Genomic DNA, 25,479 nt, shown 5'->3' with positions numbered 1-25,479 from the left:
ATAATACCTGTTGTTTTAATGTTTTTATTATTAATTTATTATTATATATGAAGGAAAAAATGTATGGTAATATTTACCACATTCCTTATAAGATATGTTGTATACTAATATATGTATATAAACATGGATACATACATATATTTTGGTGCAATTTTCATAGTCTAATAAATATACATATGTCCTATGCCAAAACAATTAAACATGCATATCTATATACAATTTCGCGATTTTCAAACAAAAAGAAGAAATCTATAGGTAAAGATGCATACAAATCATATGGACATATCAAATGTACGAATCTATTTTGTACGCAAGCAAATGTAAGCTAATGTACCTTGCTTGAACTGCAAGCGAGAGCGCGGAACGAACGACAAAGAGGCACAATCTGGCTCTCTCCTACTTGAGTGTATGTTGGTATATGCGCGTATGTATGTATATAAATTCACATACTTGTATTTGCATATGCTTTCTTCCTGTGTGCATGTAATGAACCATTTCTCTGTTGAGAATAAGACGATGATAGAAAAGTAGTAAATGAAAGGGAGTGTTCCGAGTGTAAAGTGTCTTGAAAAAGTCAAATCGATGATGGTGCCTCTTAGTGTTGTAGACTTATTAACTTCTGATGCACAATCGAAATTGAACATATCTTTCACGAATTTGATAAATGTTTCGTAATTTTTCCCGTTTGTGTAAATGTATTTTGATCAATTCCATTGCGATTCCATTTACCTCCTTCTCTATATCCATACAAAATATCTATCAAACAAATAATATTAAAATTTTCTTTTCCAAAATGCAACCATTCCATCAGTATTTTCTTATGACGTTGTCACGTTAAACTATCGTCAGTAAGCCCACCTTACGGACAACGTTTTTTTTTTTTAATATTTAAGATGTTGTTAAAAAATATTTAAAATGTTATTAAAAAATGTATTTTGTAAGGCTTCATTTTCAAAGAGGTTTTATTTTTATAAGTATTGTTGATGTAATTATAAAAGAAAATGAATTTTCAGTAAGTTAAATTACGAATTTTCAGTAAAAAGTTGTATTTATTGAATGAAAACAAGTGTTTTGTAATATTGTATAATTAAAGAAACAATTTCTTTTATTAATTTTTTTCGAAATAAAGTGTACTTGTATGCAGTAAAGTAGTTTAAAATAAATAATTAGATATACTTTAAAATGACAAACAGCCAATTTTTTTTTGTATATTTGACAAAATTTTTTATATTTTTTTTAATTTTTTTTTTATTTTTTCTTATGATTTTTGTTTTATTTTTGTATTAAATTTTTTTATTTATTTATAAATCTTTTTTTATAAATTTTTTTTCTAAAATTTGTATTTTAGTCAAATCAACTCGAATTTATTTTCTTTAAAATCCTTCAAATCTAATACAATTTCTTTTTTAAAATTTTTGCTCAAAAACAAGTATTTTGTTATAATTTTTTTACATTTTCAATAAACCTGGTTATTTATAAATTTTTCACTCTTCATTCCTTTAGTTTTACGGGCAATCTTTCTTCGGTATGCAAACCCCATTACTATCACGTGCATAACCTTCATTACAATAACAACCATCGGGGCAGCGAATATTCTGTATCCGACATGGCTCATTCAGCGTGGAGCATTCAGTTTGACAGGGTGAACCACAGGGTGTATAAGTCTCGTTGGGTGGACAGGGTTTATCTGCAGAAGAAATAAGTAAAGAAGTAGAAAAACGTTAATTTTCCTGAAATTTTATTTAATTTTCTAATCTCAGAAACATTTACAAAAACAATTTATAGCTCACTTGAAGTGCTTTCCTGAGCATCGCACACCAACGCTAAGCTGCAGCAAAAAAGCAAAACGAAACCCCAAAGCTTGCTAGAATTTGTGCTTAACATGTTTTTGCTCTTGTTGTTTCTTTTTTTGTTTTGTTTTTGTAAGCAGTTATTTAATTAGTAACAAAACAAAATATTTTTATCAGCTTCGCTTCGCTAATTGAACGTATTTTGCCTCCAACCGACAGCTGCTAACTGAGTTTTAGCCGGACTGCTGGCATTAATTTAATATAGCGAGACACTGCAGTAAAGTACCGCTGTTTGCTGATATTGTTGCAAGGTGGCCAGATGACAAATGTAGAATAGAAACAAAATCTAGAATGAGAAAGTTTTAGCAGTGAAAGGACCTTTTTCGCGGTGAAGAAAATTGAGAGTAGGAGTATCTTGGGCTTATTGTATAAAACATTTCTTTTTTAATATTAAAAAACAAAAAACAATTATTTTTAATATTTAAAAAAATATTTTTGTGATGGTAAAAAAATTTTATTTTTAAAACATTTTTTTACTAAAAAAATTATTTTTAAAAATATTATTTTTAACAAAAAATTATTTTAAAAATAAAGTTTTTAAAAATATTTTTTTTTATCTTTAGAAATATTTTATTATTTATTATTTAAAAAAAAAAAAACAATTGTAAGTATTCAAAAATTTTAAAAATAAAAAAAAAGTATTTTTAAAGATATAAAAAACAGTAATTAAAAAAATATACAAATACAAAAATATCAATAAAAAAAGGATATTTTAAAAATAAAAAAAATAAAAATTTTTTTAATCTTAAAAAAATTATCAAAGAATATATCAAACACCAAAATAAAAAATTGTTCTTAAAAATATTAAAAATTTAAAAAAGAAAATTTTTTTAAATATGAAAATATTAAATATTTGTAGTTTCGCGGGAAAGCAGAGTTGAAATTACGCTAATAATTTTATTTATTATTAAAAATATTTAAAATAAAACAAAAAATTTAAATCTTAAAAAAAATTATTAAAAAATATATCAAAAAAAAGAGAAATTAAAAAATGTTTTTAAAATTAAATAAAAAAAATTTTTTTTTAGATATAAAAAAAAAAAATTTTAAGTATTCAAAAATTTTATAAATAAAGAGACAAATATCTTTAAAGATATAAAAAACCATATTTAAAAAAAAAAACTTATTTACAAATACAATTTTTTTTTTGTTTTGTACAAATACAAAAATATTTTTTTAATATTGTTTTTTATAATATATCTTTAAAAATATATTATGTTTCTTTATTTTTAAAATTTTTGAATACTTAAAAACTTTTTTTTTTCATATCTAAAAAACATTTTTTTTATTTAATTTTAAAAACATTTTTTAATTTCTTTTTTCTTTTTATATATCTTTTAATATTTTTTTTTTAATTAAATTTTTTTTTTTATTTTTAATATTTTTAAAATATTCTTTTTTATTTGACTCTTAATAAGATTAGCACGAAATTTTTTTCCAGAAATGTTATTTTGGAAAACATAAGTAAGCAATTGAAATAAAAATCGTTAAAATAAGATTATTAGCGGAATTTCGACTCTGCTTTCCCGCGAAGCTACAAATATTTAAACCGTTTGAAGCAGAGTTAAGTTTATTTTAGAAATTTTCGTCAGTTAAATTTGCATTGAGAACCCGGTCTTAGAGCTTTTGAATAATTTTTAATATTTTCTTGGTATGGCAACCATGCGAGCTGCCAGCTATCCACCACTTTACCCACCACACCTGTGCCAATTAGCCAACTGACAGGTAAACGAAACACACACACACTAATAACCATGTTGCATGCCATATATTTGCTAACACAACAACAACAATATCAAAAACACAACATTTCCACAGTTGACCAACACTTAGCGGCCGCTCGCAGTGATCAGTTCTCTTCGGCAGCGCGAGCGTGTTACAACTTAAAAATTCTTTAAGCGACAAAACGCATGCGCACGAGCACTATTCACCAACACAGCCACACAATTGCACACATCTAACGTTAACAACTGCTGTGCATACGCGACGTGTGAGAAGCGCATGTGCGCGTGTGCTGAAGTTGAAGTAGAAAATCTATATGTAAAGTGAGAAAAATGCAGAAAAATCTCCAATATGAACGCAGAAAATCGCTAAAAATTATGAAAATTCGTTAGTGGAAGGTTAAAAGGTTTGGGTTGCACATACAGCCCAAAAGTAAATGCGACGTTCGGCAGAAAGATAAAAAGTTGGCTGAAAGCTAAAAAAAAAATTTTCCCAACTGCACAAAAATTCGCAAAGTGGTATTGGTAACGAAATAAAGAAAATAGCTACAAAAACGTGTCGTCACAGCGCCCGACGCGGCGAAGAATGGTAAAAGCACTCAACGAGTGTGAAAAAGTTTATAAAATTTTGTGAAAATGTGAATTGAACTAGCGAAAATTAAAGAAAATTATGTGCAGAATTTCGGAAGAAGTGAATTTCAGTAAAGAAAGGGGAATTGGAGCGGTAATAAAATATTTAAGTAGTATACAATATTTTGTGGCGCACTTACACCAACAAATTCACACACACGCACACGCATACTCAGTTGGCGCACACTTGCGCTCGCGCATTGAAGGCGCACTTGTGGCAAGCCATTCGAGTATTTCTGGGCAAAATAAAAAGAGAGAAAACAAAAACTAAAAATAATAAACAGAAAATGCAACAATACTTTGACTGAGGTAAGGATGTACTGGTTTTTTCTGGGATTTATTATTTTATACAAAACAAAAATAGAAAAAAACATGAAATATTTGTTTACTTTTATTATATTAAGCACAAGTAAAAATAAAACACCACTGGGATTGAGAATGCTTAGTTTATGAAGAAAAATATCTGAAGGAGTTTTGACTATAATGAAACTGCAGAATCGACATGTCTGCATATTGAAAATATTTTCAAAGAAAAGATTGTCGATGACGTAGAGAGAGTAATAGAATATAATAAGAAACTGAAAGCCTTGTAAATGTGGTTTGTAATATGAATGAATAAAAAATAGGAGCATTTTTAAAACTTTGCCCGTTTGTGTGCCAATTTGTCTGTTTGAACTCAGTAATCTCCGCGATGCACTGAGTTTGACGGAAACTTGGTTGGAACACTGACGGGAGAAAAGTTTTTTAAGCAAGTTATAGGCTGAAAATATTACAATCCAGATGGCGCGGGAGCCGAAATATTTCTAAAAAATCTATTTATGGCATGATTTGGCCTATATTCACACTTTGTATTGGCTGGATGAAAGCAAATGAGTTTTCCAAAATAAGGTGGTCTGACGACTAGGTGTCGCTCGAATCAAAATATTTTGAAAAGTTCATATTTTGGTTTATTTTAGAATAAATTCATATAAAAGTAGACATTTGCCAAAAATTCGATCTGCTAGAAGTATTTCAAGCAATCCTACTTAACCTTAATCCCATGTCGATGGTCGTTCGTGTTCGGCACGTTTTTTATGAAACTACTGCACGGTGCGTGTTTCATACCCTTTTGTTTATGATAAAATAAAGTGTTTTTAATAAGAGGTGTTATTTTGATAATCAAAGAAAAATTCTATTTTTTAATATATGGTAAATCATCAGATGTTTATTTCATTATAAAGAAGAAGGTATGCCGTTAATAGTGGAAAATAACCTTATGCAAATGACCACCCCGCCACGCTTACAGGACAATATCCTTTTCATGAAATTTTCCATAACCGAATTGCAAAGTGGCTGCCCTATGTCCTCGATAGCCTCACCAATTCCATCTTTGAGGGCTGTTGACGTAGAACTTTTCTTCCACGTGGCCCTATAGAAAAAAGTCGCAAGGTTTTAAATCACAAGATCTCGGTAGCCAATTTTAATCACCTCTTCGAGAGATGACACCGTCCGGAAAGTTTTCCCGTAAAAGATCAATGGTTTCATTGCTTGTATGGCACGTAGCGCCATCTTGTTGAAAATAAATGTTGTCCAGATCAATAAAATCCAATTCCGGCCATAAAAATCGTTAGTCATCTCTCGATAGCGCATTCCATTCACCTGTAACACCAGTTATTGGAAAACCCTTTATTATTAAAATAAAAAAATTTGAAAAAATCTCTTCGGATATGTTTAGTTAAAGCTACGAAGCTAAGAAGCTTTTTTCTAGTTTTCTGTTGGTGTTATGTAGTAGAAATAAGCGCAGACCCCTCCACATGGGATTAAGGTGACAATTGGAACGACATGCGATTAGGGTTAATATCCAATCCGAATTAAATTTGTATTGGCTAGGTGAAAAGAGATATTTATCGAAAAACTCGGTCTACTAGGTGTCGCTCGAATCGAATATTAAAAAAAAAACTTTTTTTTAGTCCGTTTTTTGATGGAATTCAGAATCTGTGTCTTTTATATCAAAAAAATATAAGAACTGATTAAAGTAATTACTATATAACTGTGATGAAATTGAAAACTGACTATCCAATTTACACTTCGCGGGAATAGCGACTGAAAAAACTATATTTTTGTGTAGGTTGGTAGATTAGGTAAAATGGTTACCAAAAGAAGAAGGGCTCATAAAATGGGGTAAGAGTTGGAAAATAGGCAGCAGGTATAAGTTGAGCTACTCTTCTTGCTAACTCACACATGGGCTGAAAAGTTCCGGGCCTTACAAAGAAAACACGTATTTTTCTGTTCAAAGTTAGCTTTATTCATCAACGTAATTTCCATCAAGAACAACGCACTCATTCCAGCGTCGTTCTGACATTTCAATACCACTTGTACAGCGATTTGTTTTTTGCCTCAAAATAGGCCTCAGATTCAGCGATAGATAGCCTCTTCATTCGAGCAAAATTTCTTATCGGTGAGCATTTTTTTTTAGGTCTGATTATTCAAAACGATGTTGTGACTATTTTTGATGTTTTCTGGGCTTACCGCTTCATTTGGACATCTCCTGCATTGTGCATCATCGGTGTCTCTACGACCACTAACTATGAATCCTGCAAACCATCATTTCATTGTTCTTTCTGATGAAGCGGAATTCCCATAACAATTTTAGTCACGCGAAAGTAGCTCAGCGTTGAAGTAGATACTGAGATGTTTCCACTACTTTTCACTCCAGGCAGCTAACGCCAAAGTGGCTCAAAGATATGTTAAGTCTCACCACCTGTGCGCCCAATGAGCACTGCTCGGTTAAAGCCCTTATCGCTACTGAGATTGGCGGCATTGTTAGTCTTACTGGCTATCTGAAGTGCCCCAGATTTTCACGCATGCTTTCTTGTTTGAGTTCTCAGCCCAGAGCCACCTTTCCAAGAGCTAACTGCAGTTAGCCAAGCGAGCCATCTCCATCTCCATACACCATCTTTTTCTTTATCTCTCTCTCTCTCTCTCTCTTTCTTTAGTTTGTTAGTATCGTCATTACACTTATGATCTGGAAGCTATGCGTTTTTTATCTGCAGCTATTCATTAATAGGTCAGTTTCGGAGGGAGATAACTCACATTGAACGTGAACACTTCACAACAAAATTTGACCTGTGTAGTGGCTGTACCACCGCATTCTGGCTGTTCGAAAACTAAAATAAGAGTGCACTAAAGCCAGCATTTAGAGTATATAGAAGGGATAAAATGAAAAACACTGCGAGAACTGAAAGCCTTTTAGGAGATGGAGCTTAGCAACTGTTGAGGGAACGGGAGAAGAAGCTGGCCTTTTAGGAGGAGCATTATTTTGAAAAATATGGCAGTCACCGTAGCCGAATTAGTTGGTTCGTGGCTACCATTCAGTTTCACAGTTTCGAATCTCCGTACATGAAACAACAAATAATCGAAAATATTTTTGTAATAGCGGTCGCCCCTCGTCATACAATGGCAAACCTGCGAGTGTATTTCTGCTATGAAAAAACTGTTCATCTTTACTATAATCAAACTGAAGAGCCGTTGTGTCAGCACATTGAAAATATTATTAAAGAAATTATTGTCGATGACAGAGTCATTTGTAGAACTCCGCCGTTCAGAGTCATTTGTAGAATGATGTTGTTCACGCACACCTCAAATGGGAGGAGGAACTCGGACTCCCATAGAGGGTGTAAGCACCAATGGACTAGGAAGAATAAAGACATGTTTGAAAAGTATTAACTTCCTATTGGATTCAGCAGCACATTCCAACATTCAGATTTTCTTCACAAAAATTAATCGAAAAATAGCCCAAATAATTTTCAAACGTTTATCTCCGGCATTTTTTGCTTTAACTGGTTTTCAAATTTCAATACCGTTTATGCGCTTTGCTACACGCTGCATTCTACCAATTCCTTTGCTACTTTCTTCCTCTATTTTGTTTCTTTGCTTTTTTTTGTTCTTTTTTTGGTTCCGGCACATTCCACTCTACGAAAAGCTTACGTATGGCAGAAGGTAAAAAACACAAGCAGTGACACAAGAAGACGCCACAAAATAAAACACATAAAAAATATGTAGCATTCGCATGTCAGTACAACAACACAATGACAACAATAAAAACAAAAAGTTACTTGGTTCCATGGCAGTTGGAAAAAATACGATAAGTGCCACAGAAAGCGTGAAAAAAGTTGCTTAACTTGTTTCTTTAAAATTCAGTGTCCCAGCTTACCCCCTCCACCACTTTTCCGCAGCACATTATTTGCTTTTCATGCATTACAAATGCAGTGCCACATTTCTATGGCAATTTCCAAGCTACAGCTGCCCCCATTCGCCAACTGCTGGCTGGAATTATTTCATTAAATCGCTTTATTCTGCACATAAATAAATAACTACGTTGTAAATATATGCAAATTCAATGGAATATTTATACTTTTAATGATTTCCCCTTGTGTTCTGTGACTCAAATCAATGCCGCCGCCAAACAGTCTGCTGCAGTGCGCACTAAATTGGAATGATTGCTTTCGAAGGTGTCAATCACTAATTTATTGCTTGTTGTTGTTGCTATTTGCATATTTTTGCTATTCATTTCATTTCAGCTCGTTTTTTCGCTGCAAGTTCATGAGCGTAGCGCGTTCTTAACCTGTAACTTATAAGTCTCTGCTAGAGTCCCTCTAAGGCAAGTTCGTCGCTTAAGTCTTTTGTTTTTATCGCAATCCGTGCAGGCGTTGCAATTTTTTCTTCTTCGTTTGCGCTATTGTTGTACTTTTGTACGCCATCAACGGGCGTTCGCAGCAGCTAATTAACTAGTTGTCAGTGCTGTCATGTTTGCAATATTTATTTTATTTTTGTATTTCTGCTTTTTATGCGTCGAAGGGTAAAAAAAAGAGAAATAAAATATGGTAAAATCGAAATGTGACTAATTGGCGGCATTAATGAATCATTTTCGTTTTAATCGGTGAGAAGTTTTATCTCTTATACGGGCTGTTTAGGTTAAAAATTAAAGAAGTTAATTTTTTTTCTGGTCAAAGGAGTCAGACTTAACAAATTTGCCTGTTTGTCTTTTTATAGATGTTTCTGTGATCGCAAAACTATGTCTGTCATTTGCTCATAACAATATCTGTTTCTATAAAATTAGCTGCTTGGCCATACTAAGTTCTCAGTCTATATGGCACGGCGTTTCTTACATCTCTAATACGAACTCCCCCTCAAGCAATAAATTAAAGTCTTTAGACGTAATTAACATAAATATTTAATCAACAGCTTAAGATGCTCTACCGCCAGAGCTATATAAACTACAACCAACGAAAATGCGAAAAAACCGAAAAATACTAAAGAACCAACAAAAAAAGCACAGAAATACGAAAACTCGCGCTATTCAATTTTGAACTAAATAAACTGGCACAAAATGCCAAACAGCAGAAAAAATTTTAAAAATCCAGTAGAGAATTTGTATATTAACAACTATTAGAAGCAACGAAATATTTAAAGTAATAATTTTGAAATCAAATTGACCGCCCAGGTAGCTGCCGACCTGCGTCTAGTGGCGGCTAGGCTGATGCGGGAGGGCGGATCTATGCGACAATGATATAAGAATTCAGATAAATAACAACAACAAAAACAAATCATGCCAATTAACTCAAATGAAGAAAAAGAATTATGAAGTCGCCACCAGTCGGTGCTAAGCTCTAAAAGATTTCCAATAAAAATTATGGAGAGGGACAATTAATACTTAAAAAATGGATCCGTTTTATTCGCCCAGGTTGGAGCACCACACAAAATTTGGCTTTTCACGACATTGGCCAGAAGCTGACGGCGATTTTGTTTTGGTCCTCGTATGTTTAACATCAGCCTCCACAGCGCCGTCGTGGTGGTGGATGCTTTTTTGTTGGCATACTCGAAGTGTGCTTTGAAATACAGCCTTTTGTCTATCATTATTCCCAAGTATTTGATTGCGGTAGTGGTCGTTATGTTGAAGTCTTCGATTCTAAAAGAGATCTCTTCTGGCTTTTTCCTGCTGGATATAAGGATTGCTTCGGTCTTTTGTTGCGCTAGGTCTAGCTTATTTTGAGCTAGCCAAGATTGCACGCTGAAAACCGCATGGATCGCATTGTTGCGGATATCGCCAAGACTTTTAGCCGTTACCACAATGGCAATGTCGTCAGCACAGCCATCGATCTTGGTTCTTTCTAGAATCCTGACACGGAGAACACCGTCGTACATTATATTCCACAACAATGGCCCGAGAACCGATCCCTGTGGATGTGGACATCAAATGAAGGAAAATTTCTTATTTCCTATATTAACAAAAAAATTTTTTATGGAAAAACTTCTGCTGTTATCTCCAAAGATATTTTTTTTTTTTATTTAGTTCACCTCGAATTTGTCTGAAAAAATGTATATACATTTTTACAGTATTGACAAAATTTATTTACATCTTTTAACGTAGCCCTTTTTTATCAATTTTGTATCAATTTTGTGCATTTAAAAAATTTTGCATTTCTTATCTGTTTCTATTTTGATTTGGATTTTTCATTTGAAAGGTCCTCAACTTTTTATAAAACTTTAAAGATTTTTTCCAAGGTTTTTTTCATCTGTTATTTTATTATTTGCGGTCTATTTAATTCAACTAGAAAGCAACTAATGAAACAACCTCCATCTTGAGAGAAGTATTTTCCTTGAATATTTTGTTTCTAGACGTTTTTCTTGACGCTAAACTATTTCCAATTTCCTTAACTCGATTCATTTAATTTTCTTAACTAATTTCATTAAAAAAGCTTTTATATTTTTCTTCAATTTAATGCTTTGCAAAGATGCTTAGCTCTTCGTAGAATTGTTCGGACCAATCCAACGTAACAGGCGAGAACTACTCGGCTACTCGGCAAGTTCGTTGCTTAAGTCTTTAGTTTTCGTAGTAAAAAAATGCCTGAAGAAATCTGCGTTTCAGTGCATATCTAAGGCAAGCAAAACATAAATAACTGCACTTCAGTGGAGCAACAAAGCGTTGTTCATTCCACCTGGGGCTGAACGATTAAGCTGGGCTCTAAGCTACCGTGGGGGTCGGCAGGTTGCGGATAGCCGGAATGCCTGTAGTAGCAGGTTAGTTGCGAAATAAGTTTAAACGAATAAGCAATCCCCGACAATGAGCGGCCAGAAGCGGAGGAGGCGGCTAAATGACAGCCCATCCGATGAGGCTCCCGGTGACAAAAAAAAAAAAATCCAGGCGCGGCGGTTTCCATAGTGGACGGCTTCCTGGTCAGCGCCTGTTCACCATGTTAGGTGCGGCTGCTAACTGACCGGTATATGCCGTGGCGCACTGGGAGTCTCTCATCACTTCAAGAACCATCTCTGTTGTTGAAGTGAAGGGAGTGATGTGAGCTTGCTCTGCCGAGGTGTTAGCTGCGGGGTGTATCAGTGACCAGCCCCTTCGGGCCCTAGTCAGGAAGTGTGTATTGGACGCAGAGGTAGTAGTATGCGTTGCCCCGGGTGAGCTCCGGTCCGTCCGTGTTTTCTGGGACCGATAAAGCGAAGAACAGGCCTCAGGGAACTGGGGTAGGGGCACCGTCCCCAAGGGTATACCCGTTCCTGTTTATTTCGGCCCGCCCCCCTGCACACGATGCGCTGGTAAACAAAAAAAGAATGGAAAAATCTATGAGAAATACAACAAACAACAGCAGTAATATTTATGGAGCCATTATGGGCAGCGAAAATGAAAGCCTGGAAGAGGCTAACAGAAAGGTACCAGGTGCAAGTGGATCGAGTGATCTACTAGTGGACCTAACTGAGGAGTACAAGACCCCCAAAGGCCGTTTAATCACGGGGGCTGATCCCTTTAAGCGTGCACCAAAGCTGGGACGGAGTCCTATCAAGACGCTCAGTGGAGAAAGGCCTGAGAGAGCAAAATCGTCGCCATCTGCGTTGCAAGAAAGCAATGAGAAAGCAGCACAATCGAGTAATGATACCTTAACGCTTCTTGGTGAGATGATTGGGAAGTTGACTGAAGCAATGCGTCTACCGCAACGCTCGATTAACAACAACATAAGGGAACTCCTCGAAAAGATCACTAAGCTACACTCGAGAGCCCAGGAAGAAGCGAAAAGCAAGGAAGCCAAGCGAAACGTTCCTGGAAGTGTAATGGCTGAAGGAACACCGAAAAGACCACGCGACGATAAGCAGCCGGGCAGAAAAACGCCACCCAAAAAAAGCAAGACTACACACGAAGAAGAACACAAAGTGTCAGCAAGTGCAGACAAAAAAGTCAAGGGAGAGAGTAAAACCAAGAGGACAAACGGGGCTATGGAAAATGGCTGGATGAGTGTCAAGCGCAAACCAGCCAAGAAGAAAGTGACAAATAAACCACCCCCGAGGCCGGATGCGATTGTCATTGCGCGTGCCGGAACAATGACATACAGTGACATTCTCAGGGCGGTTAAAAAAGATGGTGCCCTGCAGGAACTCGGCGAAAACGTTACGCGTATAAGAAAGACGGCCAAAGGCGAAATCCTGCTTCAATTGAAAAAAGAGCAGATGGCCAATACAGGAGTCTACCAGAAGAAGATTGGTAAGGTGCTAGGTGACCAGGCGCAAATCAAGGACCTAACCCACGAGATGTTGGTGGAGATCCGTGATTTAGATGAAATCACAACCAAAGAGGACATAGTCGAGGCAATACGAACGCAAGTTAAGGAGCTTAACCTATTTAGTGCAAACGCAATAAAAAGCGTTAGAGCGGCGTATGCAGGCACGCAAACAGCGGTGATAGGCCTACCAGCACTGGACGCAAGGCGACTGCTTGAGAAACAAAAACTCAAAATCGGCTGGACGGTATGCCGAATAAGAGAAAAGCCTGACTTGAGGAGGTGCTACAGATGCCTGGAGTATGGACACCTAGCGAGGGCGTGTACAAACGAAGACGACAGAAGCCAGAACTGTCTCAAATGTGGAGAAAAGGGTCACCAGGCAAAAGTATGCGAAAAAAGCCCTTCTGCGGAGCTTGTAAAAGGAATGGAAGAGAAGATACAAGCCATCAGATTGGAAGCAGAAAATGTCCCATGTATCAAGCGGCGTATACTAAAACCAAAAAATGAGGATTGAGCAGATCAATCTAAACCATTGCGAGGCTGCACAAGAGCTCTTAAAACAAAGGGTATACGAAAATAAGGTGGATGTTGTGCTAGTCAGCGACCAGCATAAAAACCTAAACGCCGGAACGTGGGTCTCGGACAGGAAAAGTAAAGCTGCTATTTGGGCCTGTGGAGGAAATACCCTGCAGGACAAACCGCACACCCACAGTGATTACTATACCCGAGCAAAAATATGTGGCATATATTTCTACAGTTGCTACGCGCCACCGAAACTGACACAAGCAGAGTTCGAAAACCTGCTGGATGAACTTGTGCAAAACGCTCGTGGTACCACACCAAACGTAATTGCGGGTGACTTCAATGCGTGGGCCTTGGAATGGGGTAGCAGATACACCAATAAAAGGGGAGATGCCTTGATCAAGGCATTCTCACTGCTTGATGCGGTTCTGCTAAACACTGGGGGAAAAAACACCTTTGAAGTGAATGGTCGCGCATCAATAATAGACATCACTTACGCCAGCAGGGCGCTAGTACGATCAGCAAGCTGGCAAGTGTGTGATTTCTACACAGGCAGTGACCACCTTGCCATTCAGGTGGACTTTTCGCATGGAAAAGAAGCCGTACAGAAAAAACAGAATAAGAGCTGGAGGGTGGAGACGCTTGATGAAGAAATGTTCCAAATCATGCTAGAAGAGAACCCGACTAACACCAACGATGTGGAACTACAGGCGGAGCTGCTAGTAAAATATGTTAGCAGAGCTTGCGATGCCGCTATGTGCAGGAAAAGACAGAGCGCTCCCAGAAAGCCTGTATACTGGTGGAACGAGGAGATCAACACCCTAAGAAGCGAATGCAAAAAAGCAAGGCGCCTTTCCCAAAGGAGTTATGGGTTGGCAGAACACTGCAGGCTCCGCGAGAACTACAAAAAGAAGCGGAAACAATTAAAGAAAGCCATTAAAAGCAGCAAGGCAGCCAGCTTTAAAGAACTGTGCCAGAATGTGGACGAAAACCCGTGGGGTGATGGCTACAAACTCGTTATGGCCAAGGTCAAAGGAGGCAGAGGACAGGCACCAACTTGCCCCATTCTTTTAGAAAAAGTTGTACGTACACTCTTTCCAAAGCAAGACATGCAACCAAGCCAGACACAGCAGAAAGCAGTGTCACAATCAGTGAAGCAGAGGTGATTTTGGTGACGGAAAGTTTCGGCAATGCTAAGGCTCCAGGACCTGACGGCATTCCGAACAAGGCACTGAAGATAGCTGTCAGGCGCAATGCAAAGCCATTTGCAGAACACTTCACCAAGTGTATAAATGAAGGCATGTTTCCGAGAGTATGGAAGAAGCAACAACTAGTCCTACTTCAGAAACCGAATAAGCCAGCGGGTGACCCAAGCTCTTATCGGCCACTCTGCATGTTAGATACTATGGGTAAAATCTTGGAGAAATTAATCTGCACGCGCCTGGAACAGCATCTGGAGAAAGTGCCGGCTGAACTATCCGAACATCAGTTTGGTTTTCGAAAAGGTCGTTCAACCATCGACGCCGTCAGGAGGGTGACAAACATTGCAAGCAAGGCTATTCAGGGTAACAGGTGGATGCATGGTGATAAAAAATACTGTGCAGTTGTCCCTCTGGATGTTAAGAACGCATTCAACTCGGCATACTCGCCACATATTATAAAGGCTCTTGAAGAAAAAAAAACCCCAGCATACTTAGTACGGGTTATAAACAGTTATCTGTCGGAAAGAGTACTTCTGTACAATACAGATGAAGGCCCTAAGAGATATGCAGTGACGGGCGGAGTACCGCAGGGATCTGTGCTGGGCCCGATCCTATGGAATGTACTATATGATGGGGTACTGCAACTCCCAATGCCGAGGGAAGTGCAAATAATAGGATACGCAGACGACATTGCGTTAACCATAGTCGCCAAAACAATCCCTCAGATTCAGAGTATCTGCAGCGAGGCCACAACGAAGGTCAAACAATGGCTAACGGCGGTTAAACTACAGCTAGCAGGGCAAAAAACAGAATCAGTCCTCATTACGAGTAGAAAAAAGCTAGAAACGACCACACTAAACATTGATGGGTTTAACGTCACAACACAAGCGGCACTACGATATTTGGGTGTAATGTTCGATGCTCGACTAAGCTTCAGGGAGCACATTAAAAAAGCATGCGGAAAGGCAGCCATGGTGACGGCGGCACTGTCAAGAATCATGGCCAACATCGGTGGTCCTACTCAGAGTAGAAGAGCGCTCCTGGCTAAAGTTACCCAGTCTACGCTCATGTATGCAGCACCCATATGGGGTAAAGCCCTGATACAGAAAACATACGCGAAGAAGGCGGAAATAGTTTTTAGACTTATTTCCCTTAGAGTTGTCTGTGCTTTCAGGACAGTGTCGTTTGAAGCAGTATGTGTCATATCGGGTATCATGCCACCAGATATAATGGCCTCTGAATTGGGTAGAGTGTACGACAAAGCCAAAAGCCTAAACAGAAGATTAACGGCGGAAGAGCGTAAAGAAGAAAGACTGGGGAGCATAATTGAGTGGCAAAATCGCTGGGACCTAGCGACAAAAGGGAGATGGACGCATAAACTCATCAGAAGCGTACAGGCTTGGGTTGAGAGAGGACATGGTGACACAGATTACTACCTCACACAGTTCCTGACGGGGCATGGATGCTATAGAGAGTATCTCCAAAGACTCGGCCACGAGGATGCAGCTGACTGCTCGTTCTGCGGCAACGGTAGTGAGAAGGTGGAACAAGTCTTCTTGTCCTGCCCGAGAAACGCATCTGAAAGAATGTGAATTGAAGAAATCATAAAAGAAAAAATAACCCCGGGCAACATTGTAGATCACATGCTGCGGTCGAAGTTGGTGTGGGCCAAGATGAGAGAATGGTCCGCAAATGCGTTACAGGAACTGTGGAAAAAGGAATGGGAACGCAGTAAAGAAAGAAGACAAAGAAATAATGAAGGCTAGACGGAGAAAGAGATAAAAGTGAAGAGCCATAATGGCCAGCTTGGCCCTGCGATGCAATGCTTAAACGGCGGTACCGCAGGGCAAACTAAAGCTACAGAGGTCGGAGTTAGGGTTTAGTACGAAGGTGTACTGTTTCGCAAGTCCAGTTTAGTAGTAATACTGACTGTGCGTGGTCCCGAATGAGGTGCACCCTTAGCGATCAGTATGAATCGTGCATGCCATCTATATTGACGGTATCTATGTAAGATTCCCCCTTCGGATAAAAAAAAAAAAAACAAAAAAAAAACGCATACATACATCTCTGACTTTTTTTCGTCCTCTTTATTTACTGCACAATTGGAACGTCATTAAAATGCCCAGCTCGCTACTGTAGCGCTCATCTTTGACCGCTGCAATAAAGCGCAAATACCTGCCCAACTGCCGTGGCGGCGGTAATATGCAACTTATTGGTAGCAACGTGGCAGCAGCAGCTGGTTTGCCGGCAGCAACATGATAATTGCCTTGCCGCCTTTCGAACAGTTAGTAATGGAACAGCGTCTAAATATTTTAATCAACTTTAAGTACAACAACGGCATACGCAGGCGCATGAGGAAGAAGAGGGCGAGGATATGGATGAAAAAAATGGTTGGCAAATGTTTTTAACAACTTTGCAACAGCAACGAAAATTACAAAAAAATGTAACAACAACAACTGCTATATAGCAGCCACAGCCTAAGCACCAAACTCAACAATTTTGCATGCGTCGGGGCTATGAATGTCCATTTTGTCGCTTAAATAGTCGCTAATGTTGCGCGCCACCAAATACACGGCGCGCAACATAATTGCGTTGGCAATTTACATTTTTTCCACGAGAGTATGCACATGTGTGCGTGTTAACGTGTGTACCTGTGTGTGTTTATGTAGTAAAGTGGCCCAAGTGACATTGACGATGCTGCCGGAATTTATTGTTATTATTTTTCAGCGCTTTGATGTTTTAATTGAATTCTGTAAATATTTTACTTTAATGCTGACTTAACTGCTGAGTTAAATCTTGCAGCAACATGTTGCATAAGCTTTTGGCAAAGTAAATAGCCGCGATGATGTGTTGATTTATTGCCCATAAAGAGATTAAAATACAAAAAAGCGAGATAATGCACAAAATTGTAATCCAACTCAACTGACGTCTGTAGTTAAATCGCCAATAATGCAGTTAGTATTTGAAAGTACAAAGCTGACGGATTTATGTATCAGCTTTATCCACATGAAGCTTACGCTTTCGTGCAAAAAGTTTATGAAAAACTTTCCCATACACGCAGAAAGCCGTAAAACTATCAAAAGCGCCACTAACAGAGTGAGTTTTTTTTTTTTTTTGAGGTTAACTCTGCGGTTATTCGGCAAATGATGAGAGAGAGTAATTTTTATAGTTACCTTTTCTCGTTTTGAAACCACGGGGAAAATTTTAAGGTATTTTTTTAGTTTTTTTTTTCATTTTATTTAAAGGTACTTTTTTCCTCTTTTCTCTAGACGCTAAACGCGGTTCGAATAGTAAGTATTTATATTCAAAAAAGTTGTATAGTTTTCTGCAAAATTTAATCGAATTAAAAAAAATTATTTGTCTTTATTTTCACTGCTACAATGAAAATTTGAATTTGAAAAATATTAGAGGACCAAATTTTTTGAGGGAAGAATTACTTCTGCTATCACCAAAAATTATTGTCTTTTATTTGGCTAAAAAATGTGAATAAATTTAGCATAAAAATTGACAGACTTTATTTAAATTTTTAGTAAATGTTTTTGGTAGCATAACTTTTTTATTAATTTTTATTATTATTTTAAAATTTATTTTTATTTGAATTATGTGTTTGTTTAAGAAAATGAATTCAATAAAAGCTATGTAAATAAAAAGAGAATTCCATTTAATTATTTTCAACAGGATACAATTTTTTCAAAATAAATATATATATATCTATATTTTTTTTTTTGTATTTTAAGGTAATTAATATTTTTTATTTAATTGTTTTAATGAATGCAACATTTATTCAGTTATGTGTGATTGCGCGTCCATTTTTCAAGAAGGAGTTTCCTCAATTTTAAAGCGTTGAAACTGAAACGATTTTAAAGAGTCTGTAACTTGTTATTTTTGAAAATTTTATAAAATGTTTTGAAATTTTACATTGCGCTTACATATAATTCGCCAGGTACTGCTGTGATTTTTTTTCTTGTTTCATAATTTAATGATAATCTTAAAATAACAAACCAGCAGAATTGTTTGGCAAAAATGGGTAGTTGTGCTTTCAAGTGCAATGAAAAATTTAAAAAGCAAAAAAGATCATTCCAGGGATAGTTCGCGCAACATCTCTTTTAGTAAATGCATTTTTTTTTTTTAATATTTTGTTTTTCGATTCTTTCTTTCTGCCTTAAAAGCACCCTCCTTCAGTTGAATTCGCTCTAACTCTAACAAATAACCCTAGCTGAGGCTTCCTTGATCTGTGAATCTTACTGGCGCCCTTAATAACCAAAATTAAATAAGCAACAATAGCAATATGGAAAAAGAAATATTTAATCACGTGTGCGCGATCGGTTAGCCACAATTTTTGGCACCTGTGCCACCTTTCACTTCAGCCAGCTACGTCACATACACAGGCACTCACACTCGTAAGCCCACATTCCCCCATGTGTGTGCATGCACGTTTCCCCTCTAACCACCTAAGAGACGCTTGTTATTCATGCGACCACCACTACCAGCTCTCCCACCTCCATCTCTGGCATCTCTGCCACCTCAGCGCAATTGCCCAATTTTCTTAATCGCTATCTTCACAGTATTTACTTTAAGTAAAAAATAATTAGAAAACTTTAATATCAAATTGTGCTGAATCGAGCGCCTTTCACTTATGCGGCCAACACGCGCAGCCAAGCAGTCACTTGAGATAATCGATTCGGAACGAAAAGTTATAAGCAGAAAAGCCATACGAGTGCGAGTAAGTGCAAAAACTTCAAGCGAGAAAATAAACGAACAAAAGCAATCAGAACAACAGCCGAAAATTGGCTAGCAAAAAGAAGAGAAAACAACAATTTAAAAAAGCGCCTAGAATGCTGGCAAACACACAGATGCAAACTTACTTCAACACAAATCGCGCCTATATTATTAACCTCTTTGGCTGTGTGTGTGCGTGTGTGGGTAGGTAGCGCACCTGCCTGCTGAAATGCCACCGCTCCGCTACACGTCAATTAACCATCAACCACTTTGGGTGTTGCTCACTCACACACATGCACACATTCGCACCGAATTTTTCCTCGACTACCGAAAACAAAATTCAATTAATTCTTATCTCGGCGCATTCGCAGTGCCAGCAAAATAATTTTTATTAATAAAACAAGAAAATTCCAGTGAACGCACAAAATCGCTGCATAAATGTCTGTAATTTGTTGATAAATTGGGCCCCAAAACAAGAAAAGCAAATGTAGAACTGATTAAATGGTACTCAATGTGGCAGCCCATTTGACGTGGCGTCTGATAATGGCATGAAGAGAAGTATTTTATTTTTTATTTAAATTTTTTGTAAAGTTTTTCCTTTTTTTCTTTTTTTTCAACTTCTTAGAGTATTTTTATTTTGTCACAATCTAGAGGCTTGCAGTGTCAATATATATCGTCCCCTTAGTATAACAATAGCCTATGTGCTCATAGGCTATTATTTTTTTATTGAATTTTTGGATTCTCCATCGTCGATTTTATATGTGGTCAAAATTTTGTCAAATTCTAGTTCCACAAAGTGGGTCAAAACGTCAGTCAAAAAATAATAAATATTTACAGATATAACGAGATTTGAGTGAGAGCTACTTTCGACAAAAAGTTTGAAATTCATTTTCTCAAAACATCAAAAAATGTATAGGCTGTTTTATTACTAAGGGGACGATATGTTTATATATATTATATTTATGTTAGTTTTTTGGAATGGTAAAATTTTTAGTGTTTTTCATAAATTTTTCTTATATATTTTTTTTATCGTTAATTAATTTTTTTTGTATTTTTTATTTAATTTGTTTCCTTTTTTAATTTTTCCTTTTATGTAATACTACTGAAATCAATTTTTCTTATTAATTTTTTTTATAGTAGCAATATTGATTACTCTGCTGTTTAACTGCTTTATTCCTTAAATGAAATAATTTTTTTTTTCAATGATACAAGCGCCAATTAAATTTTTTATTTTTCTTTTTTAATCTTTTTATTTTTTTTAATTTAACTTTAACTTTTTTGCATTACTTTTCTCATTTTTTTTTGTGCTGTTAAATTTTTTTTTTTTCAATGATACAAGCGGTAATTAAATTTTCCTTAGTTTTTTTTTAAGTTTTTTATTTTTTTTTTTTAACTTAACTTTAACTTTTTTGCTTTGCTTTTGTAATTTTTTTATGTTATTTTTTTATTTTTCTCTTAATCTTTTTAATTTTTTTATTTTAATTTTTTTGTTAATTTTTTATTTCCTTTTTTATTCAATTTAGCTTAATCGAGCAGAAAACTGAATGTTTGGTGTCTTTATATTAATTTAACAAATTTTTTTTGGTAGTAAAAATTTTTAAAGCAGAATTTTATTATTCTAACCTTCTTAATTTTTTTATGTTTTTTATCTTTCTGTTTATCAACCGAAAAAACTATATATTTACAATATTATTATTGTAAGTACTAAAATAAACTTTTTTAATCGAGTTCTTTTATATATTTTGTTAAATATTTCTATTTTTTCAATTTTTCCAGTTTTTTTATATTTTTTTTTGTTTTTTATTTTGTTTTTGTTTTTGACTTTTTTTAGTCGGCCGCAAAACTAGAAATTTACAATACTTATATGTATTAATTAAAAAATTTTTTTGGCATTGTACAATTTTTAATATCCAGCTTTGATCCCAAGCCCATAGAGACTGGCGAGTGGAACTTATTCCAGACAAAATTTTTTCCACAGGACGTCAAAATTTTATTTACTTACAGGATGTAGACTAAAATTTTACGAAGGTTCAGTCCACATTTGACTTCGTAAAAGCCCCAGCGCATTACACCTAAATCTACCGATGATATTTCAGAGATAAATAAAGAAGTTTCGTTGCATATTAAAATTTGTGTTAGAAGCTGAAGAGTTGTGCTTTGAGATACTGTTATATTTATGTGTATATATACTGTTAAGACATTTAAATAAATAACTCATAATGTTCTATAATCTCAAATGTAGCCAAATGTAGTACTTTTTGCTCTCTTACTCGTGTGCCGGAACTACTTTTAACTCAAATCTAGTTTCACTACATCAAAAATCTTCGGAAAATGCAATCTGATTCTTAGTTCAAAATTTGTGTCAGTCTGTATAATAAGTCCATTAACTCTTAGATTTTAGTATTAATCAATGTTAGTGCAGCTCCGAAGCGATAATGCACTCTCTGACTCGGTTGATGGTAAAAGAGGCTTGGATAAGCAAGCACAAAGTGTATCGCCTCGATATGCAAAAATAAACAGTAATGAACTCACAACATTAGCATGAGAGACGACTGCCACACTTTATTATTACAATTTCGAAGTGAAAGAAGTCATCGGACGTTTGGGAACCCATGTTAATTTAATAAATTATATCAGCCTTGCAATCCCATGGTTTCCAACAAGAACCGACGTGTACTGTGTATTGAGTTGAGAAATAAAAACCTCTCTCGGTGAACAAAATATATACCTTAAAAGGTGCTTATGATACCCGTTCTTTTGCCCAGTAAAAATACTCACTTCATTTCTCCCAACTGGGACTTAAGTGATACCTGCGAGAATTTCTTTTTTTTTTTTGTTTTTTTTTTGCTGTGAGTGGATGCATGCACTCAGCATGGGTAATTTGCTAGCCTGAAAAGTAAAGTATTCACACAGCTTTTCGCTACTATGAGAATTAACTTAAGTCAACTTGTATGCAAATGAAATAAAAAAAATATCAGTGCTAAAAATCCTTTTATTTACAGCATTCACTCCACATATCCAGTTAATTCCTGTAAATAAACGCAGCAGTAGAACCGCACAAAAATCCTCCATTTGACTACCCATCGACAACGATTAGCCTCGCCTGCACCCTCTAAACCAGCTGGGTTATTTACATTTCTTTATATCTTTCATTCTCACGCCCAACTTCGTGGTAAGCAATTAATTTTTTACTACTTTTTCATGCATCTTTGCGCTGCTGTCAGACCGCTCACGATACTTTGCCCGTCCATTATTCTATTATTCTCGTACGTCACTGCATGATTTTATGGCAAATACTCGTACTTAAAATTTTTACGATTATAATAATATCTAATATTTAATGATAATGATAGGAATAACAAAAAATAATAATAAAAATAAAATAATAATAATAATAATAATAGAATGGAATACGGCGGACAACACATTGACCGGTTTCAGCTGAGCTTCTTATTCCCATTTGCTACAAATGTCGCAGCTTACTTTGCAATGTAAGCTCCAGGCGGTTACTTGGATAGGGTTTTCATATAAGTCAGCCAACAAATTTTTACGATTTCCATTTATTGAATTAACATTTTTTATGCTTTTATTGTTTCTATATCATCGGAAATTTCGCCAAAGCGTTTTGTGCGCTGGTATGAGTATTTCTATAATTTCTGTTACAATTTTGTGTCGCTGGGCGACCTTTACATACGTACCCAGATTTCTGCTTATAGGAAACCATAAATATTTACTTTAATGTGGCATTTGGACTAAGCATAAAATTTTATTTTGACGCACCATTTAATTGATTTGGCTGTTTGAAATTATTTTTTTATATTGACATTAAGGAGCTCGTAAATTTTCAATTAAAGCGAAACTACTTTTTTTTCGTTGAATTTTTTCCAGAAATATATTTGTACGTATGTCTGCATGAGTGGGTTATTACGCTGAAGAATTCCTTTCACAAAATTAAAGATAAAAAGTAAAGTAAAGATATAAATATTTAATAAAATAAAATAAAAAATATTTCTTATAAAAAAGGCACTTTTTACGATTTTTATATAAGAAGCGTATCAGAAATAGTTCAACATTGAAACAGAGAAATTCAGCATTTATAACACATCTCTAGATATACATAGGTATTTATGTATGTATGTATGTATGTATGCATGTCTTACCAAGAGCGTCACTCAAAACTACAGCCCCGATTTTAGCATTTTTTACGCCGCCGGAAAGCCTATGGGTCGCAGATGGTTTGTTTGTAACACTTATTTGAACAAGGTGTTGCCACCCATTTTAAAAAATAAACATAATTTATTAAAAAATAGACATAAACATGTATGTTTCCAGAAAAAACTATTCCTAAGAAAAAAATGTGTTGGCGTTGCCACCTGAATTTTGTTTCCAAGTAGCAATTTATCACACATTTCAGTTGAGTATTAAGATATAGGTTCAATTGAAAGATCTTAAGTAAGTTTCAGCAAAAACAAAAAAATAACTGGTGTTGCCACCTGTTTTTTTTGGAAATTAAAAAATTAATTGGAACAAAGTATGTGTATATATGCTCGTATACCCATATAAAGGTAAAAATAGCTTTAATGCAATAATATTTTTAAATTATATTGCCAACTGAATTTAAAGAAACAAAATATTATTAGAGGTTAGGAAATGAATTCTATAGGAAACGAAATTGGAATATGAAAGTAGGAGACAGAGTAAGGACAGCTACTGTAATCCTCCGAAGAACACTCACTGGCTCTATAGCCCCGTTGTCAGACCTATCCTCCTTTATGATTTTGTAGGATGGTGATTATTTAATTTTATTAATAAATGATAATAAAAAATTAATAATAAATAAATTTTATATATTTTTAACATAAAATTTTATTTTTTATATATACACTTAAAATAACACTTTTTCACTCATTTTAATACACGAATATACAAATAAATGTTATTGAGATAACTTTCTAAACTTTTTCAATTAAATTAAGATGCATAATTAAATGGAAAAAAACAAATGCCCCAATTAAAAAATTTACATGTTCATTAATCAAAAATAAATGTTTTCACTAATTTCAAGGGTTTATAACCAACATAAGAATCTATTTTTTTAAATTCACAGAAATTCTAAAATTTCAAAAGTAGAAATTAAATGAATATAAAAGTATCAAAAATAAAAAAAAAAACTTTATTTTTTGCAATTTTTTTACTAATTTTAAAAGTAAACGAATTAGTAGACTTTCTTCTATTTTCTATTTTCTTCTATTTCAAACGCTTTTTCTTCTCTTTGCTCTATTTTTATATTTTACATTTAATTTTTAAGTTCTCGCAATTTTCTTTTCTTTCTTCATTAACTTTTCTTCATTCTTATCTCCTTCCACTCGGATTAACGGCGGGCACCTGCCGCTTTGCTGTGGTTTTTGCTGATTACCTCTGGATACTTCCGCGATTTTCTTCCAATTACTTTTTTCATTCATTTTTTCATTACTTTTTTCTCATTATTACTTCTATGGTACGTACACACATACATATGCATTTTTTGTTATTACAATTTGTTCACCATTTATGCCGCTACTGCATACACACACACATATATATATAACACTATTATTCTTACCGTTTTTGCCATCACCGCAGTTGATCGCTTTTTCGCAGTAATCTCATTTGCACTCAATATCCCGCTTACCATTTTCGACGTAAAATTCTGCTTTGTACTAATGTGACTTTAATTGCCCTGCCGTGTATGAAGGTCAACGCCGTTATTACCGACGTCATTTGCGCAGTCGCGCTCAACCACTTCGGCTGCATCGTGTGCCATTCGTCGTCGCCTCATCAGTTGAGCAGCAGTGCAATCGATTGCTTACCAGGAACAACTGTGAATTTCCATAACAGTTCCAACAGCACAGCCTCGACTTGCCGCTGTTGGGTGCTGTGTCCATTTTCGTCAGCACTAATTATATGATGAAAAAGCGTAACAATCGACAGATCAGCAGACAGCAAAAAATCGGTTTAATTGATTTTGAAATAATCTAAAAGTGTATAAACAAAACCACAACGCATGCTGGCAGTAGTGCAACAACAAAGCTAATTTTTTATGGAAAATTTGAAAAATTAAAAAAAAATTAAATTGTTGTTATCAAGCAATAACAACTAACATGCTCAACCACTGACGCCACCATGTCCACATCCCGTCATCCATTCACAACTACAGCCACAGCCACAGCCACACTCATGTCTACTTCAAACTTAAAAGCAGCCGCAAACTGATTTTTTTATTTGGTTTTTTTGTGTTTTTTTATTTTTGTTTGCA

The 25,479-nt window shown here is 35.4% G+C and overlaps 1 protein-coding gene across 1 annotated transcript; it reads right to left on the bottom strand.

Moving 5' to 3' along the window:
• Positions 1 to 1,324: 1,324 nt before the first annotated feature.
• On the bottom strand, positions 1,325 to 24,870 carry LOC129237898 (chymotrypsin-elastase inhibitor ixodidin). Its single transcript, XM_054872873.1, has 3 exons — positions 24,787 to 24,870; positions 1,791 to 2,136; positions 1,325 to 1,687 (listed from the first exon to the last, which is right to left on the bottom strand). The coding sequence occupies exons 2-3, from the start codon at positions 1,882 to 1,884 to the stop codon at positions 1,506 to 1,508; spliced, it is 276 nt and encodes a 91-aa protein (XP_054728848.1). The 5' UTR covers positions 1,885 to 2,136; positions 24,787 to 24,870; the 3' UTR covers positions 1,325 to 1,505.
• Positions 24,871 to 25,479: the final 609 nt, after the last annotated feature.

The sequence above is a fragment of the Anastrepha obliqua genome, chromosome 2 (assembly GCF_027943255.1).
Source record: "Anastrepha obliqua isolate idAnaObli1 chromosome 2, idAnaObli1_1.0, whole genome shotgun sequence".
Lineage (NCBI taxonomy): Eukaryota > Metazoa > Arthropoda > Insecta > Diptera > Tephritidae > Anastrepha > Anastrepha obliqua.
This window is presented reverse-complemented; position numbering and strand designations above follow the sequence as displayed.

What these genes read in the sequence shown, in the direction of transcription:
- LOC129237898 (XM_054872873.1), bottom strand. Translation starts at nt 1,884, where the DNA reads ATGTTAAGCACAAATTCTAGCAAGCTTTGGGGTTTCGTTTTGCTTTTT. An exon ending in TGCTCAGGAAAGCACTTCAA is followed by an intron (nt 1,688 to 1,790) that starts GTGAGCTATAAA and finishes TTTCTTCTGCAG; the next exon opens with ATAAACCCTGTCCACCCAAC.